Source organism: Jaculus jaculus, chromosome 9 (genome assembly GCF_020740685.1).
Source record: "Jaculus jaculus isolate mJacJac1 chromosome 9, mJacJac1.mat.Y.cur, whole genome shotgun sequence".
NCBI lineage: Eukaryota > Metazoa > Chordata > Mammalia > Rodentia > Dipodidae > Jaculus > Jaculus jaculus.
Window position 1 is genome coordinate 966,653 of NC_059110.1, and position 19,323 is coordinate 985,975.

The window sequence follows — 19,323 nt, forward strand, 5'->3', positions numbered from 1 at the left end:
TGCTCTCCCCTGTTGCTTCCTTTCTGATCATGCTTTCAAGGGAAGAAAAAAAATGAATGAGTAGTCTAATAGCTATCAAATTAAGGACAGTTAGGACTGATCACAGGTCCACAGATGCTGCAAAGACTGGCTTCTTTTTGGAAATGGGTGGTGAGGACACAGCTGGTAAGAGTGACAACCACATTGGGCTGTGCTATGGTCATATCTAGTGTCTCAATATAACATCTGTCCTCTTGCCAGTACCTTTCCTACAGAGATCATGAGGGAGTAGTGAAAGAGGCAGTGGCCCATTATGGGCCATACTTTCTATTGCCACATTGGTGCCATGCTTCCAGGGCTGTTGCTTAGTTGAGTGAACACCCAAACCAATGGTTTCCTAGTGGACTTTGCTTCCTTTTGGAAGGAAGAAATGTTTATCTTAGTGTGATTTCAAATAAGACCTACATTAAGTTGTGAACATTTTAGTTTTTTTTAAGAAAAGCTTATTTTGGTAGGCTGGAGAAATGGCTTAGTGGTTAAGGCAAGTGTAAAACTTAAGGATCCAGGTTTGATTTTCCAGTACCCATGTAAGCCAGATACACAAGGTGGTACATGCATCTGGAATTCATTTGCAGTGGCTGGAGGCCCAGGCATGCCCATTTCCTCTCTCTGTCTCTCATAAGTAAATAATTTAATTAAATATTTATAAAAAGCTTACAGTTGTGTAAAGTAATTTTAGTCATCTGATTAAATATGTATAGTACTGGGAAAATGTCAGGTCTGGAAATAATTTAAAAAGCTAAATTATAACCATCAAGTGTTAGTTCATTGCCCTGCAGATAGCATTTCTACACTTGAGAAGTTTTAGGAATTCATCTCTTTGCACGCCCGGTTTAAGAGAGATGTATTTTGCTGGGCGTGGTGGCGCATGCCTTTAATCCCAGCTCTCTGGAGGCAGGGGTAGCAGGATCTCTGTGAGTTTGAGGCTACCCTGAGACTACATAGAGAATTCTAGGTCAGCCTGAGCTAGAGTGAGACCCTACCTCGAAAAACCAAAAAAAAAAAAAAAGATGTATTTTGTTGACACTTGTCATTGTGTGAACCCCCCAGCCCCACTCCCTCCATGTTTTCTTGTACTTGGAATTGGGACAGTCATGTTGTCTCCTTTGTGGGCTATAGAGAGAACATGCAGGGTGCCTGGAAAGTAACGCTCAATATTCTGCCTCAGCTTCATAACTAAAACAGCCAGAGTGCAGCAGGGAGTGCTCTGCTCACTTTCCTCATGCAGCCCATGTGGCAGAGGGGGAAGCCTGAATCCCAAGACCCTCCTACAGCCACCAGTTCTGAAATGAGCAGGGATGGTTGAACGCACCTGTGAGGCAGAAGAGTTTGTGTTGCTCTGTGTCAGGGCTGACTACTCATTGTTTCTGGGAAGACTGTGACCCAGATGGTATCCTCCACACAGTCTGGCCCACAGTCATGGTCCTGTGATAAATACAGGGCATGGACAGCTTCCAGTGGCCATGTATTACACCTGTGATTCCTGTGGCAGATGTGAAGAGTTCTGAGCAGAGAGTGTGCATGTCTTGGGACCACCCCACATGTAGCTGAAGGTGGGAACCATCAGCACTAGCCTTGCCTGGGTCTGCAGAATGCACTTTCTCTGACTTTATGTGTGCAACCTGAAGCTACAATTGCTGGAGACCCGTAGAGTTGAGGAGGAGGGTATGTCTCAAACAGAAGAAAAATGGAGAGAATCTTATTCTTCCACTTTCCTCAAAATTCCTATTGAATCTATGTGTAGATTTTTCTTCAAACCCACCATTTAGCCACTGGGAAGGTCCAAATCCAAAGGACTTTTTCTGATGTTGAGATGGCTTTAATGGGAAGTGGAATAATCTCTGGAATGTCCCTCTGCTGCAGAGAAGTGCTTTTCTATCACCAGAAGACTTGCAAAGAATACCCTTGACATACTTGTCACTTCCAGACATGTTATTTTTCAGTTCCCATCAGGAGAAACCCTGGTTTTTGTTCACAAGATGAAGGGTTTGATGGCAATTTTGGGTGTATGTCATGTATGTGGAATGCATAGTAATTCATATCAGGAAACAATGAATTATTCACTGTCATGGTTTATATTGATTGTCAACTTGACAGAACTTAGCATCGCCTAGGAAATAAGCCTCTGGGCAGCCTGCAAGGGATTATCTAGATTAAGTTAGCATCTGGGTACATCTGTGAGGAATTATCTTGATTAGACTATTTGAAGCGGGAAGACCTACCTTAACTGCGGTAGCACCATTTCATGAGTCAGGGTTCTTACTGTATAAAAAGGAAAGAAGGGCTGAGTACCAGCACTTATCACTCTCTGCTTCTTGGTGACAGACACAGCATGACCAGCTGCTTCCTGCTCCTGCAGCTATGCCTCGTCCACCGTGATGGACTTTTATTTCCAACTTAAAGCTGCAATAAGCTTTATTCTTAAATTGCTTTTGTTAGGTATTTGGCTACAGCAAAGAGAAGTATGATAAATACACTTACATTCCATGATGATTATCAGGAAGCACGTGTGTGTATGCAGTACTCTCTCAGGCTGCTAGGAGGAGACAAGGTGGCATCTTCCCGTTCAGACTTTAAGGTTGGAATACAAAGGTTGGGCTTACTTCAACAGTACCAGTAGACTTGGGTGTTATAAATCTGAGGGAGAAGCTGTCTGTAAGTCATATCTGTGACATGGTTGGCACTGTGTCAGGCCAGCCTGCTTGTCCCTTTGACTTTGAATAGCCATACACTGTACTTGAGGCATGGTTTGGAGTTGGTCACCAGCTGTCAGTTAAAAACATCTGCTTGTCTTTTCTCTCAGGCTTATGTATACGAAGTGGGCTCTAGCACCTTTCTGCACCGGCTGGCAGGACACACAGACACCATCACCACAGTGGCCTTCAACCCATCCACTCCACAGGTACCTCCTCTGGGCATGGATGGGGCTTCTCTAGTGCTTATAGTCTTGAATCACATCTTAAAATTTTTTTTATTGTTTCAGAGTAATTTTTAAAATATTTTCATTTATTTATTTGAGAAAGAGATGGAGGGAGAGAGGGAGAAAGAGGTAGAGAGAGAGAATAGGCATGTCAGGGTCTCCAGCCACTGCAACCGAACTCCAGACTCATGTGCCACCTTGTCTTACGTGGGTCCTGGGGAGTTGAACCTGGGTCCTTTGGCTTTATAGGCAAGTGCCTTAACCACTAAGCAATCTCTCCAGCTCTTGAATCACATTTAAAAAATCACTTTATTTTGGTGAAATTTTATGATATTTAAAGATTATGCCCACTAGTCATGGTGACACATGTCTTTAATCCCAACATTTGGGAGATAGAGGCAGAAGGATCAGGAGTTCCAAGTCATCATCAGCTACATAATGAAATTGAGGCCAGCCTGGGATATGTGCAGCCCTGTTTCAAAAAACAAAACAAAACAAAAGATTACATGCCAAACTTGAGTGTCAGGACAGGGAATTAGGAAATAAACCTTTTTTTTAGGGGTCAAGAAAAATCTGAATTTTTTTCATAACTAAAAGCATTTGTCATCCTGCATGATTGGTCATGCTGCAAGATGGAAAGGTGCAGTTGATGGACCCTCATGGCACTAGTGTATATTCTACAGACAAGAGGAGGCAGGAATGAAAGCAAGTAGAATAAAAATCTCATGCAAAGACTTTAAGTCTTAGAAGAGAACCGTACCATTTAAAAAACTCATAATTGGGAAAAAAAAACAAGAAGGCAGTAATGGTTTCATGCAAACTTCACAGAAGAACAAATTGTCTTAACAAATGCAGGACACTTGCAAAAGATAAAAAAGTACTAAATATTTATTAAACATCTGTATTTGGGGATTTCAGTTTAACTTGTTCAAAACTGATGCTTTGATTCAGAGAATTATGTCTTTGTGCCACAATACTTTGGCCTAGCTTGTTGTAACTGAGTATTCTGTAGACCCACCCTTTCACTGATAGGAATTATTGCAGTCCAGGGTGGGCTGTGGCTCCTGGGACACAGCTTGAGTTGGCTCTGTACTTCCTGTCAAGTGAAACAAAGCAGTAATACTTGTCATGTGGTCTCCCAACTTTGGCCTATCATGTCCATTTCCTCCTGGGCCCTGATGAATCTCTGTGTCTGCCACATAGGTTTTGGTTAATTCCATCCCTTCCAGCTGTCACTTGAGTGCTTGTCACTTTTTGACACCCTTGTAGATGTCTCCCTTGCTCTGAATGCAGATCTTTTTCCACTATGCTCAGCCTTTGGAACCAAGAATCACCATAGGTCAGCTAGAGACTTGGGATCAGTGGAGACCTGAGTGGGAAAGAAACAGGCTTAGGATCTGGCAAGCTGAAGGATGAGGCCAGGCTCTATTGAGTTGCACTGTGGGCTATGCAGACTCCCTCTTTTTTTTTTTTTGTCTTTGTTACCAACTCCCTTTCCTCTGCCTTTTTGTTCAGTGATCCACATTGCCCACTCTTTAGACTCATTTTGATTCAGGGAAGCTGTAGAACCAGCTCTCACCCTCCTCAAGTCCCATGAGGTCAAGAGGGTTAGACTTCCTGTGCTGTCTTTGAGCTCATTTGTGGCCTGACTCTGATCCTTGGCCCCACAATCTTGTTTATTTTCCAGGCCTAGGCCCACTTGCTGCTGGGCATATTCATCCAGAAATTCTATGTTTTGGTCCAAAGTAGTTTATTCACTGGGCTTCCTTACTCTCCAGGTAAGATGACTTGTCCACTGTCCACCTGGGAGCCAAGTCTAGGGGCTTGGGGCCAGCTTACTGCTTCTTGTTCTCCCTCACCATCATGTTCCTTGCTCAGACAGAGCATGACTGGAGCTCTCTCCTTGTGTCTTCTCTCTGCCCTTGATTCACCTCTAGCAGGCTTGCGTTAGTTGAGTACACAGAAATTTCCCACTCTCTCCCTGTTTCTTACCACACTCCTTTTCCTCTTTGCATTCAGTGTGGAGTGTGTGAAAGTTCGGTATAGCATGGCCTGTGGTGACATGGCATGGTATGGCTTGTAAGTATGGAGATTGGGCTTTGTGGCTCTCCCAAGACATTCACAAGCTCATATTCCTGCTTTGAAGTCCCCTTCTGTCTCTTCTTGATGCTGTTAATTTCTTCTATGTACTGCTTTAGTGGCATAGCTCAAGTCTTGAAAACTGTATATTTTCATGCTCAGTTGGTTTAGATATTTCCTAGTCCGCTCTCTCTTTCCCCATTGGTTCATGAGTTATATAAAAGAGTATCATTTCATTTTCTTTTATTATTTCCCGATTTAATTCCTGGTGGTCTTAAAGCACACCTGCATGATTTGATTGTACATAGCTATCTTTCATGTTGTGTATATGTGGGCAGAGTAAAGGTTCTACATTAGTGCTGGGACATTTTGTAAATACAGTTACATTGGCAAATAGCATACTTCAAGACTTCGGTCTCTTTACTTCATGGTCTCTTGTTAATTAAGAATGATATTGAAATTTGGCTAGTTCTAGGCTTCTCTTTTTTTTTCTATAATTTTATCAGTTTTTGCTTCTCTCATTTTGAAGTTATTTTATTTGGTTCAGAGTTATTATGTCTTTTTTTGCATAGACCAGTTGTTACTAGGAAGTATTTTTATTGTAATGTATACTCACACACCAATGTCACCATTTTGCCACATCAATAATTCATATGCAGTTTCCTTCTGTTGGTATTGGGTGGCTTGTCTTTTAAAACATTCTTTTCTGTTTACTCCATGTGGAGTTTGTGTTTGCAGTGTATTTCTTTTTTGGTTTATTTTTATTTATTTATTTGAAAGTGACAGAAAGAGAAAGAAGAAGATAGAGAGAGATAGAATGGGCATACCAGGGCTTCCAGCCACTGCAAATGAAATCCAGACACATGAGCCCCCTTGTGCATCTGGCTAACGTGGGTCCTGGGGAATGGAGCCTTGAACCAGGGTCCTTAGGCGTCACAGGCAAGCACTTAACCGCTAAGCCATCTCTCCAGCCCTGCAGTGTATTTCTTGCAGACAGTGTTAGTTGAGTCTGATTTTTTAAATCTACTTCAACTATTTCTGCCTTTCAATGAGCAGGTTTAGATCATTTACATTTAGTGTAACTGTAGCAATAGTTCTGCTAAGATTTATCTTATTTCTGTATATAACAGTTTATGTTCACTTCTTTTTTCTGTCTTCTCTTGGATGAATTTGGTATTTCTATTATTTCATCCATTTGGCTTTTCCAGGTGTGATTCTGCTTTTCTAATTTGAAGTTATTTATAGTCTGCAACATGGGCTAGCTAGTCCATCATTCAGTGACATTATATCCCAATGCCTGCACTGTGTGATTGTCACAGCAGGAACTCATTTCTCCTCTCAAGCCTCATGGTATGAACACTTTACTTTTACATAGTTGTGGTCTGAATAGTTGTGCATCCCCAAATTGACATGTTGAAATCCTTACCCACAAGGTGAAGTGGGGCTTCTGAAGGGTGATTGTGACAGAGCATGGAACTTCAAGAATGGGATTAGTGTTCTTGTAAGGGAGACATGAAAAAGCTTCTGCCCCTCCACAATGTGAGAACCAAAAAACCCCACCAGGCCCCATAACACTTGGGTCTTGAACTTCCAGACTTCAGACTGGGAGAAACACAGTCTGGAGGATTTTGTTATAGTAGCCCTGTAGATGACCACACCATATTTCACTATAAATTATTGATTTTATTTGAATTGTTACCTCATAAATAATAAGGAAACATTTTATATATTTGTCATATACTTCTTCATCAGACCTTCTGAGTCTTGATTCTCTTACTCTAAAAATAAGAGCCAATCTGGGCTACATCATAAGACACTGGCTCAAAAAATTAAATAGGAAATTCTAGTAATCTAGGTGCCACAGTGGTGCAACAGACCTGTCACCCCAGCCTTTGGAGACCAATACAGAAAGACTTCAAGTTTGAAGCCAGTTTGAGGCTAGCCTTGCCAAAATAACAAGTCTTGGTCAAAAAAGAGAAAATTCTGATATCTATACATTTCATATTTTGTTACCAATTTAAAATTAACTTTTTTAAAAGCCAAAAAAATAGGTTTTGAATTATGTATAATTTGTATAGTTCTTAGGTAGCTTAGGAGACTTGTTAAGATAGTGATGAGAGGGTAGGATTCTGTGTGTTCAGTAGGGATGACTTAAAGGTATTTTTTAAAAATATTTTTTTGTTCATTTTTTATTTATTTGAGAGTGACAGACACAGAGAGAAAGACAGATAGAGGGAGAGAGAGAGAATGGGCGAGCCAGGGCTTCCAGCCACTGCAAACGAACTCCAGACGCGCCCCCTTATGCATCTGGCTAACGTGGGACCTGGAGAACCGAGCCTTGAACTGGGGTCCTTAGGCTTCACAGGCAAGCGCTCAACCACTAAGCCATCTCTCCAGCCCTTAAAGGTATTTTTAATATTTTTATGTATAATGTACAGTATGTGCATATGTAACATAGGAAATAAACAACACCTATAATATAAATAGCACAGAAACGTGATCCTAGTGATATTTCATGTTTTGGGTATTTGTAAGACCCCAGGGTGAATGGCTTATGTTGGGAGTCCCACAAAAGACCCAGTGGTGACAGACCTGCCTTGTCTGGGTGAAAATCTATGAGACATCAGCCAGGTTGGAGCCTTCTCTTGCAGTGCATGCCAGGCATTTCTTACAACCATGTCTCAGCTACAGGAGAGCCGTACTTCTAACTTGCAACAAAGACCAAACGGCCTGGTTTCAGCCTAATGCTGGTTGTTCATGGCAGAAGCTCACTGTGTAATGGCTGCTGGGCATGGCACTTTGTATAATCATCATCCCAAGCTTGGGAAGAAGCACTTCATATCACAGACACGACAACTGAGGCACAAAGAAATTGGGAGCTTTGACAAATTAGCATGGTTGGTGAAAGAGTAGATGGGCTCCTGACTGATTTCAGTCCCAGGTGCTTCAGCTTGGACCCAGAGAGTCATGTGGGAGCTGAAGAAGGCCCAGTGCTGGTCAGCCAAAACTACAGCCATGTTCTGTGGAAGCACAGGTCACCCTTATTTGTTTGAACCCAGAAAATTTCAAATTATGTGGGAAATGTGATAGTGTTATTTACTCATTACTTTTTTGGTTTTCGGACTTCATAAAAATTCTATAAATTTAAAAGAGTCATATATATATCAGGCTTTCTATGAAAATTAAAAGGGATCTATTCACTTTTTTAAAAAATATTTATTTATTTGAGAGAAACAGAGAATGAGAGAGGGGGGGAGGGAGGGAGAGAGGGAGAGGGAGGGAAAGAGCATGGGTGCGCCAGGGTGTCCAGCCACTGCAAATGAACTCCAGATGCATGTGCCCCCTTGTGCATCTGGCTAATGTAGGTCCTGGGGAATTGAGCCTCAAACTGGGGTCCTTAGGCTTCACAGGCAAGTGCTTAGCTGCTAAGCCATCTCTCCAGCCCTCTATCCAGTTTTGTAACTTAGTCAATATATAATATATAAAATATACATTTAGGCTAAAACCCATGCATCATAGAAAAGGGCAACGAAAATAGCTCTGCTCTTTAGCTGTGATCCTGCCCTGCACATATTTTCAATATATGGAGAGGGAATCAAAATGTCTTCTGAGCTTTGACACTTATAGTTACAATAAAATAAAAAATAATATTAAAGTAAAAAGGGAAAGACTGAAAATAAAAGAAATAAAGGTAGCTGACCATTTGTCTGTAATGGCTTCAAAAGCTCATGTCCTGAGTCACAAGTCTTCTGCCATGCTGGCTGTGGCAGCCCAGTGAGCATACAGGGCAGGACCAGGTCCTACCTGCTCACCTTAGCTCAAAAGTGTGGCCGGCACAGGGGTAGGCATGCGCACCAGAGCCCCACCCCGTCTTGACATACAGTGCTCCCTTCACAAGGCCTCATGTGTCCCTCCCACATGAGGCATCCTGGTTCCACCACACTGTGAAATCTATTCTTACATCTATCACAAATTTGGACTTGGGGCTGGATATGTGGGTTAGTTATAAGTACTTGCTTGGCACTTGGCAAACCCAATGACTTGGGTTTGATCTCCAGTTCTGGAAAAAACAAACAAACAAGCAAAGTTTATATATACTGCAAACCCAAAACAGAGTGTTTTGTCTTTTGTATATTTTTTGCATACGTGGTGTTTCTGGCATTTTCTCTCCTCTGGCTCAGCATGGGTTTTGCAATTGTCCATATTGTGAGCATTCTTGGTTCTTTCCTTCACATCATGAGAAATTCCATGGTGTGGGTGTGACATACTTCAGCATTCATTGGGTGGGGAAATTCCAGTGTTTTCCATTGTTGGTGAATACAGACAAAGCTACCATGAGATTCTTGTATCATCATTGGCGTGAACATATGTCCTTGCCTTGGTGCATAGTAATGTTCACTTAATCATAGGGTGGTGTGTGCCCCATGGCAGTGTAAGTAGTGGTACACTCTACACCCACCAGCAGTGGGTGAGGGTTCCAACTTCCATATTTCTGGCTATCTTTGATTTTGTTAGCCATTGAAATGAATATGTATGGTGTTTTAAACTACTATTTTAATTTGCATTTCTTTCTCAGTGGGTAATAATGAACACTTTTTCATGTATTCACAGACCCATATAAAATGTTTTATTATTGAGTTATAGAGCTTTAAAAATGTTTTCTTTTCCTAACCATGCACCATATTAATGCAATGCAAGCATTTCTACTAATCTGTAGCTTGCTTATTTATTTTATGATCCTTTAATGAACAGAAGTTTTTAATTTTTAAGAATGCTAACATTCTCTTTATGGCTGATGTTTTCTGTACTTCATCTATGAAGTCTTTGCCACTCTAAAAGCTTCCCACAGGAAGTTTGCAGCTTTACCTCATACTTCAATCTGTGGCCCAACCTGCTCTTAGTTACTGCTCTACAAGGGCATTGGCAGAACCCACCTCCTCTGACCCTTCTCAGCACAGAGCAGCCAGGACCTCAGCTCTGACACTCAGTGGATGGCACCAAAATGTCAGAAGGTGCAATTCCTCTTAGCTCCGTCATGAGCTGCCTTCCTTCTTGCTGACCCATGCCATTGGTGGGTTTTAGTTCTCTGTGGTTATAGCATTGAAGACCTTATCTGCTTACTGGATACGGACTGGAGGCCACTGAAGTTCCTACCACACAATGTCACCAACCTGACCTCTTGCTTCTTCAAAGCCAGTCAGGGAAAGGGGACTCCTGCAAGGTGGTGCTGTGGTCCATGTGATGCTCTGTGTACCCTGAGTGCACTGCCCCCTCACACCATTGTGCTCCTCAGGTCTCTCAAGTCCAGGAAAGTCATAGGAAAGTTATGGTCACTCCCATGGGGAGGGGACACTCAGGCTGGGTCTTCATTCCCCATCACCAGCCAATGTGGAGGAGAGAGAGGTAGAGAGTAGTTTTCATTCCATGGGAGTCTCTTTCCAGCGCCATATGTATATACTATAGTTGGCTTTCTCCTCAGTTTCATTGCTGTCTTGTTTGAAAATCAGTGCACTCCGAGTATGATGAAATCTCTGTTTAAGGCTCAATTTTTACATAGTTTTAAAAGATATTTTGAGTGAATTGGATTTATTCTCCCAACAGATGGTTGTCATTGTAATTGTCTAGTAAGTAAAAATTCTTCTTGCCTAATAATACCTCTAAAATGTTTTATGATCCTGTTAGGAAGGCAAAGATGTGTCTGTACTATTCCAGAAAACTGTGCAGTGCAAGCGTGGGTCACATTGTAAATGGCCTTATGCAAAGCCTGGTGGCATTTTTGTGTTAGTTTACAACTGTTATCACCCAGGCCAAAGGATTTTCATGGGGCCTCAGTGGCAATTGTTTCTTCTTCACTGCTTGCAGATTTCAGCCACATTTCTTTAGCTTAGCAGAGGAGGCCTCACTGTTTTGCTGACCTACTATGCACAGAAGGATTTTGTTAGCTCAGGGCACCTTACTCTTCTGAGCAGTGTTGGCTTGTCTTGTATCTTCCCTCTGGCTTCACAGGCTCTACTTACCATCAGCCCTCCAGGAGAGGTTGGTTTCTGAGACCCCCTGCAATACAATGAACTGAAACCTGCTGTTTCAGCTGCAGGCTTTAGACTCAGGTGTGATAGGCTTTCTCAGGTGTCATAGGTGTCAACAGAACCACCAAAGTACTGGTGGTCAGTCAGCCCACACTGTGTTTGTTATGGTCATATGATCATTTTCAACCATTCTTATCTTGTGTGTCTAGAAATAACAGCTTTTTTCCCCCCTGAGAATAAATATTCAACTCATTGTAGAAGCAAAAACCTCACATTTACCAGTGGAGTTTGAGAAAACAAGGCTATGTAGTCAATCTACTTTTAAAATGGTAAATAAATAGATACTAATGAGTTTTATGTCTGAAACAGGTTGAAATATAACCATTTCTGACAGTACAATGTTGAAATCTCTAGCTATCATAGATATCCCTATCCCTCTGTGGCTCTATCCAGATTTTTTTTTTTTTTGTTTCATACAGTTAGTGGCTTTGTTAGGTCATGTATAGTACAGATTGTTATTTCTTTTTAGAAAATAACCTGTTTTTCCCTGAACAAATGCCTTTCTTTATGTCTCAGAACTCTTCTTGCTTTGGAATATAGCTATTTCTGCTTTGTTTTGATTAGTGATGTTTGCATATTTTTCTCAGTCCATTTTCTCTTGATCTTAGCCAAAAGGCCGAGAAGCTCAGTCCATTTTCTCTTAATGTACATATATCTTTATTTTTAAAGTGGTTTGTTATAGACAGAATAGAGTGGTATTGAGCTTTCTATTGATGCCTTGTCCTGGTTCCTAGTCTTGTTTCCCACTCCTTTTTTGCCTTGTGTGGTTTTAATTGAGAATCATTCTATTTTCTCTCTTAGTATTTTGGCTATAATTAAAAAAAATTGTTTTCACTTCTTTTAGTGCTTGTCCAGTTTTAAATAACAGTGCTGGCTATTGTGAGTATCTAACAATAACAAATTCCTAATCTCTCTTCATCCCTTACATTATCAATCATTTCACCACACACACACACCATACATATTCAAATGCATTGCTGCTGTTATTACTTTGAATAAACTTTTTTTGGTCATATTACTTTATAATTGGAGGTTTTATTTTACCTCCATTTTCTCCTCCACGATGTCCTTCTTTATATGTGTCTGAGTTCTCAGTTGGTCATTTAATAGAATGTCTAGGTTTTTGGTGGATTGTGGTGGTTTCATAGTGCTTATGTTCTAGTAATCTCTTTTTTATTTCATTATGGTCCCAAAGTGCAAGAGTGGCAATGGTGGGAATTCAGAGAAGGCAAGCTGTTGACTTAAGGAAAGACAAAAACAAAGCAAAACTTAGGCCAACACAGCCAAGCTCTATAGTAAGGACAGATTTTTCTATTAAATTGTGAAGGAAAAAGACATTTGTACCAGTTTTGCTGTTGTACCTCAGGCTGCAAAAGTTGTGGCCAAGTCCTTAGTTAGGATGGAAAACACAGTAAATTACAGGGCTTGGTGCTGCCTGTGGCTTCAGGCAGCTCCTGGAGGTCTTGGAAAGAGTCTGTGTGGACAGGGGCTCCCTCCAGTGTATGGTTTACAGGGATGGGGGCCAGCACCAGCTCTGCAGAGATAATATTAGTAAGGAAAGCACAGAATGGGAGCAGACCAGCCAGAGCCAGGCCTTCTGCTGCTGCATTTAGAGAGCATGCAAGGAAATTACATGTCAATTTCTTTATGTAAAGTTTTCTTTAGAAAATACCATGTAGGCAGTTTTGTTGGCCCATAAAGTGAACAGAGTTATCTTGTTGCACTTTGGAGTTGCGTCTGTTCACTTTGGTGATAATTTTGCCTTTATTTCTTTTTTAAAATTTACTTATTTTCATGCAGACAGAGAGAAGAGACACACAGAAAGAATGGGCACACCAGGGCCTCTAGCCATTGCAAATGAACTCCAGATACATGCACCACTTTGTGTATCTGGCTTTACATAGTTACCGGGGAATCAAAACTGGGTTGTTAGGCCTTGCAGGCAAGTGCCTTAAACACTGAACCATCGTTCCAACCCCTGCTTTTATTTCTTAACCTAAATCAATTTGACTATGTTAGCTTGGAGTGGCATCACAGTAATGTGCATTAAGCAAGGGAGAAGAGGACAGGGTTTTGCACACACCCTTGGTCAGGGCTGCTCTCTCCAACCACTGAAATCAACTGTGAGAGTTGCTGGTGTGCAGCAGGAGAAGGATTTCTGCATGTTCTCTTCTGGGACACAGTGTTTCATCAGTTCAGAAACCTGACTGCCGTCTGGTCAACACCCCCCCGAGCATGCATGAAATCATAGGACCTATCCTATCTGCTTGGTGTTGGCCTGTGATGGGACACCATCAGCAAGGTCCTTTGGACGAAGTCACCCTGGAATGGCTCCTCAACTTGTCAAATTTTGCTCCTTTCTGTGCCCAGGAACAGCTTCCATCTAGACCTTCAGTGTAGGGCCAAATGTGTGCCTCCCTTGCATTGCCCTAGCTTATTGTCTGTGCAGAGGACAAACACAAGCCATGCTGTATCTGGGCAAAGGCCCAAGTCATTGCTGGGGTGCCAGGATGGAGGAGCCCGATTGCTTTGTAGTGTTTTCTCTTAGGGAGTCGGTTACTTTTCTGTGTGAACTGTTGACAGTTCTTCAGAGAAACACCAAAGAGTTGTTGCACTCCATGGAGGCTTAGAGGCTATCATGATGAGAGGGGAAGTTCAAGTGCTCTATAAAGTCCACCCTGCAAGCTGCCAGAGACGAGTTCTGGCCAGTAGTCAACAATATCCTACAGAGGTCTGGGATCAAAGATGATTGCAGAATAGCCATAATGTGATGCCAGAGATGAGAAACAGCAGATTAAACTCACTGAAGTTGGATTAAAAAATGAGGTTTCCCTCATAGGTAACACTTTGGATAGAACAAAACTCATTAAGGGTTGACACTCAAGCTAGATTCTGAAGCTCAGCTCCTCAGGCATGGAAAGAAGACTAGGATATGCTTCAGGGAACTCAGGGTGGCCATTGGCTTAGGGATCCCTCATCACATTCACCAGTCATCAAACATGTGGTATTTGAGGTCAGTCAAGAAAATGGTCCTAACCTAATGCCAGGAAATAATGTGAACAACTTAGGAAGTTGCATGTGTTGATCACACCTGCTCTCTTCCGGGGCCCCTGAATGGTGATTTCATTTTGGGTTATAATCCCAATAAGGCTTATCAGTGTTTGGATCCACAACAGCATTTTCCAGAATCCTCTGGAAAACAGACATGCCCATCACTGAAGCTGTGCACTCCAGGCTGAATTGCAGACATGCTCCATTATCCTGATACAAGATGACATCTGTGTGAAAGAGCCCATACCATCTAGCCACCACAATTTAATCTGTCAGAGGCAAAGAGCAAACAAAAGCAGACTAACTGACTTTTGGTTATATAATCATCATATTTTGAAAATGAAATAGACAAAGAGGAATGGGCTGTGAAAAATCAACAAAACAGGATTCAAAAAAATTATGAAACACCAGTACTATGAATGTCTGTAAAAGTTGTGCAAATGCAGAATGACCCCAGCTTTCTCTATCTGTGCTGTCTGGACAGCGGTGACAGTGTTATTAGTGAGGACTGTATTGTCCATTCACATAGGCTTGCCTCTCCATCCTCAGGACTTTAAGAAAGAGTTGGCTGAAAAGACTATCATCTTAACTAGATGGGTGCTGTCAACAATGTCTTGTCAATATTAAAGATGAAATGAATGGCAAAAGTTTACAGGCAGGGTTTAGTAGGTATGTAAGTAGAAGGGTGGAATACTTGGGATGGAAAAAATTTAAATGGGACCAGCAAAGGAAATGAAGAAAAGTGAGGGATGGGGAGAAGGTTAACCAAAACTAAAGCCTACTTATTTGTTGAATAATTAAAAGTATAATTTAAAAATTTAAAAAGACTTTGGGTAAGAGCTTCCATTTGTGGGGGTGGGTGGATAATGGTGTTCTCCGAAGCTATAGGCTGCTACAGTAAAACCCCAGGACTAGAGGCAGGGTGCTCCCAATAAATAGCTGGACTTGAGTTCTCCAGAAGGCTATTGTCAACGCTCTTGGTTCACATGCAAACTAGAATGTAAGACCCTATTGCTAAAGACACCACATGCGTCAGTTACAGAATACTGAATAATCAAACTGGGACTGAGCTAGTAGCCTCCTTCATGTTGGCTAACTGTCATAGTGCTGCAAAGTACTATGCAGACTGCTGGGGCAGAAAAGGCATCAATAATCAATGAACCAATGGTGGTTCTACCTGAGTGCCCTACAACCAACTAGCCAGCCCAAGAGCTACCCACCGGTGCCATGGTGGCATGTCTATTATGGGGTAACCAACTGATTGGATTTGAGGCCCATTCTATAGGAAAGAGTCCATGCCTGGTACTCAAAAGCCTATGATTTAGAAGGTCATAGTCCCTAGTGGGGAAACTACTACTGTTATTTGACCAAATGGATATGTTGTGCCCATCAAATCGCTTTCTAAATGTTTATATTGTTTAAAAGTTCACAGATTAGTGCTACTCTCACGTTTAGTCAGAGAAGCTTCTTTTTGCAGAAGGTGATGGATTTTGGGGAGACCAAAACCTCATGACAGTGATGAAAATAAGGCTGTTTAGAGACCAGTGCTAAATGAGACACTTCCAAGGCTCAGGAAACATTATGGAAGAGTCAGTGGAAAGATTTGAGGGACAGAGGATGGGAAAGAGTTCTTTAGGATGCTCTTCTTTGGACATGAAGTGACTGTTGCATTCATGACCTCACAATGGCTGTTACTACCTCCACAATATTGGGCCCATAAGCATGCCATCACAGATGATAGAGGGGGACAGAAAAAGAGAAGACATCAAAATAGAAGAGGGACTAGTTTGAGAGAAGAAGGGGGTGCTTTTGGAAGTGGGCTGAAGAGGGAGGCAAAAGAAAGTAACAGGAGGGGATCATGATAAAATTACAGTATGTGAATGTATGAAAATTGTTAACAAAATTAAAAAAAAAAGATGAAATGAGAGTGAAGCTTCTCTTCCCAAAAGAAATTGGGGAGGGAAGGAGGGAGGAAAGTGAGGAGGAAAGAAAGAAGAATATGTAGCCTTTTAGTTCACCTTGACATTGTAGAGTGGCAGCCTTTGCTTGTCACGAAGCTCAGTCCCAGAGCTCTTCACAGCCATGAACCACATAAAATGAAGGTCTTCCCTGGGCATCCAACACCAAATTCCTGAAGAGACTGCACATTCTTTTGAAATGTTGAGCCACAGTCTGTTGGTTAGATTCAGTGGCATTGATGGCAGAACAGAAAGAAGATGACTACTCCACAATAGGGTCGTGTTTAAATATTCATGTCCTGTGCCTGTCCACAGGCAGGTACTGTGGCCTGGGTTTGGGACCATCTGGTCTTGGCACTGTACCTATGGCCTGTGACAGTAGCACAGCTGGGACGGGGCCTGCAGGACCAGGGCCAGTTGTCTTTCAAAATATGTTTCAAATATATTTTCCAAATGGTTCTACACAAGGCAAAAATTTTGCCATAAATAATCTTAGCTGCCAGAGAATCCTCTGGAAATAATCATTTATGTTTAAAACTCTCTTCCTGAAGGGACTTGCTGGTCCACAGGGATGTCGCTGACTTCTGCCTCAGGACTGCTTCTTGGTGACTCTCAGGAAGACCTACCCACCTGCTAATCTATTTTCACTTTGCCAAAGAAGCTTATTCTTGGTATTTGCTCCCAGCACACTGACTGAAGGTCTACAATGAGTTATCAGATCTGAAACTTATATGCTGAGGCCACAGTATATAATGCCTTCACTGGGCAATCCTCTTGAGCCCCAGTGAGAAGAGGCTTGAGAACATGGAGGCCACTGGGCTACTACCCAAATCCTAGATATCTCAGCACTGAGTATTTGGGGACTACTCTGTTTTTTAACATTTTTATTAGATATGGACATATTTTGTATGTAAACAATAAATATTGGTACCATCCTTTCTCTCCTCCCTGCCCCTTTTCTGAAGAGGCCTTCCTCATTGGGGATGCAGGTCCACCCCATGAGAATTGTTGGTCATACATATGGGGGCAGCAGTCAGTTATGGAGGAGAGGCAATGCCTCTGTGCAAAATGTCCCAACCTGTGGCCATAACAATCTTTCTGCCCCCTCTTCTGCAAAATTCCCTGAGCCATGTTTGGTGCATTTTAAGTCTACTTCAGTGATGGGTCTTCGGAGCATCTGGATCCCTGCTTTGGTAGGTATTGAGTGTCCTCAGTGTCTATCTCCATCACTTGTGCTGATATCAGGTTCACTAAGAAAGCAGCACTCTTGCTCATTTTCCCAATTCCTCTGTGGTTTCAGGTGGGGCTGGGATAGAGTATGCTGGGTCATTTATCTCAGATCCAGCTCCGATCTGGAAAAGAGAAGCAGCATCTCCAATGGAGAGTGAGGTCAGCACCAGTTAAATGGGATAACCATTATTAATTTAGAGAGAAGGGTGTAGACCCTCTTAGAGTCCCAAGATTAGTGGGAGCTTAACAATGGAAAGCAGAATCATTATCTAGATATGATTCTAACTTGTTTCCTAGTCCCAGATATGGTTTCTTTTCCACTGAACAGATCTGTTAGCCAATACAAGAGTAGATGGTTACACACCATGGCTGTGTGCCACTATTGCACTTGTGTGAGCATCATGTCAGATTGTTTGCTTCTGAGTTGCTTAGAGTTTGAGTTGCACGGACAAATGTTGGCCACTTTCCCCAGTAGCTCATGTAGTGCCTTCCAGCACTAGATGGGCTAATTGTCTGGGGACTGGCTCTCCTTGGATTCCAACCAGGTTGAGGCATCTTCAGCACCAGGTAGGGTCTTACTATTAACCTCTGGTGTGTAATCAAGTGCTCTGACAGAAATCTGTCTTGCTTGCTTGTTTTGGGAGATCTAGTAGGTCTCCCTGATCAACAGCTCATTATGGATATAGACCACATCCTTCGGCTTTCCGTGCCTGGTCTGTTTAGGTGTCTCCATTTTTGGCAGGGTTATTCCCCTCCTTGCCAGCATCAGCTTTTCCCTTTGGGTACTTTCTTTTCAGGGATCTTTTCAGGCTTGAGCTCTGGCTTTGGAGGAGCAGGTTTAGTAGATAACCTTGTGGATCTTCTCTGTGGTTTCTCCTCTACCTTTGCCTTTTCTCCTTTAGTGTCCCCTTCAGCCTTTCTTTTGGGCATGGTGGCAGCCGGGGAGCTCGGGGGAGGGATGTAGGCTCAGACTCGGTGATGAGTCACTTTGTGGCTTTGGTTGGTTCTGGGGTCATCCTTGCTTCTTCTTCACACTGCTCACAGGACTACTCTGCTTTGAAAATGCTTTTTTAGACTTTGAAGACAATCATAATAGTGTTTGTTTCCAACCAAAAAATGTAGGTTTTCTCTTGTGGCTAGAGTTGGTGAGCCATACCTTTGCTCCACTAATATAAGATGGGAATCTTTAACACTGATTTTGTGGGCTGGGAAAGCACTCCCTATTGCCTTTACGGTCTTCAGTAGCAGGGTGTGGCATGGTGTGAGGCACTGTGTTCCAGAGCTGTGAGCCACAGGTCAGAGGTGTCACCCTGTTAGAAGCAGTTACTTCTGCAACATTTTCACAGTGTTTCTCTCTTTTTATTCCTAAAATCCTCTAGTTGATAAAATTAGTTGTACTGAAATTCATACAAATAAAATGTTAATCCTTGTCTTATTTAAACTACAATGTAGGGGATTTTCTCAAGTGACTGCTTCAAGCTGTGTGGCATTTGTTTACTTATTTGCTTGTGCTGTATCTCCAGGGCACTTTGGTCTCATATGGACTAAGCAACAACCTTGAGTGTCAGGACTGGTGAAAGAGTTCTGTTTCTTCTGATGCTGAGTCATCCTAGTTGGAGAAAAAGACTAAATTCAGACCTTACAGAATCAGTTTTACCTTCCCCTCCCATGTTACTCACTGCTGTTGAATGACAATACACACAATTAATTCAAGGTAAAAACTGGGTTTCAGAAACTCACACAATGTCTCATGAAAGCTATTTTTGAGCTGGATATAAACAAAGTCATGGGTCATAATTATTTTTTAAATTAAAAAATTATTTTATTGTTTGTTTATTTGAAAACAGGGAGAGAGAAAGAGACAGATAGAGAGAGAAAGAGAGGATGAAAAAGCCATGACTTCCATCCACTGTAAACGAAGTCCAGATGCATATAACACCTTGTGCATCTGGCTTATGTG

At 42.0% G+C, this 19,323-nt stretch overlaps 1 protein-coding gene and 1 pseudogene across 1 annotated transcript in view; one reads left to right on the plus strand and one right to left on the minus strand.

The window, feature by feature from the left end:
• The window catches only part of Wdr27 (WD repeat domain 27), a 146,592-nt gene that overhangs the window by 81,940 nt on the left and 45,329 nt on the right, over positions 1-19,323 (plus strand). Inside the window, exon 23 of the mRNA XM_045159406.1 lies at positions 2,843-2,941. Coding sequence (XP_045015341.1) covers positions 2,843-2,941 — 99 coding nt within the window. The remainder of the gene's footprint in view (positions 1-2,842; positions 2,942-19,323) is intronic.
• On the minus strand, positions 18,038-18,293 carry LOC101600002 (annotated as a pseudogene).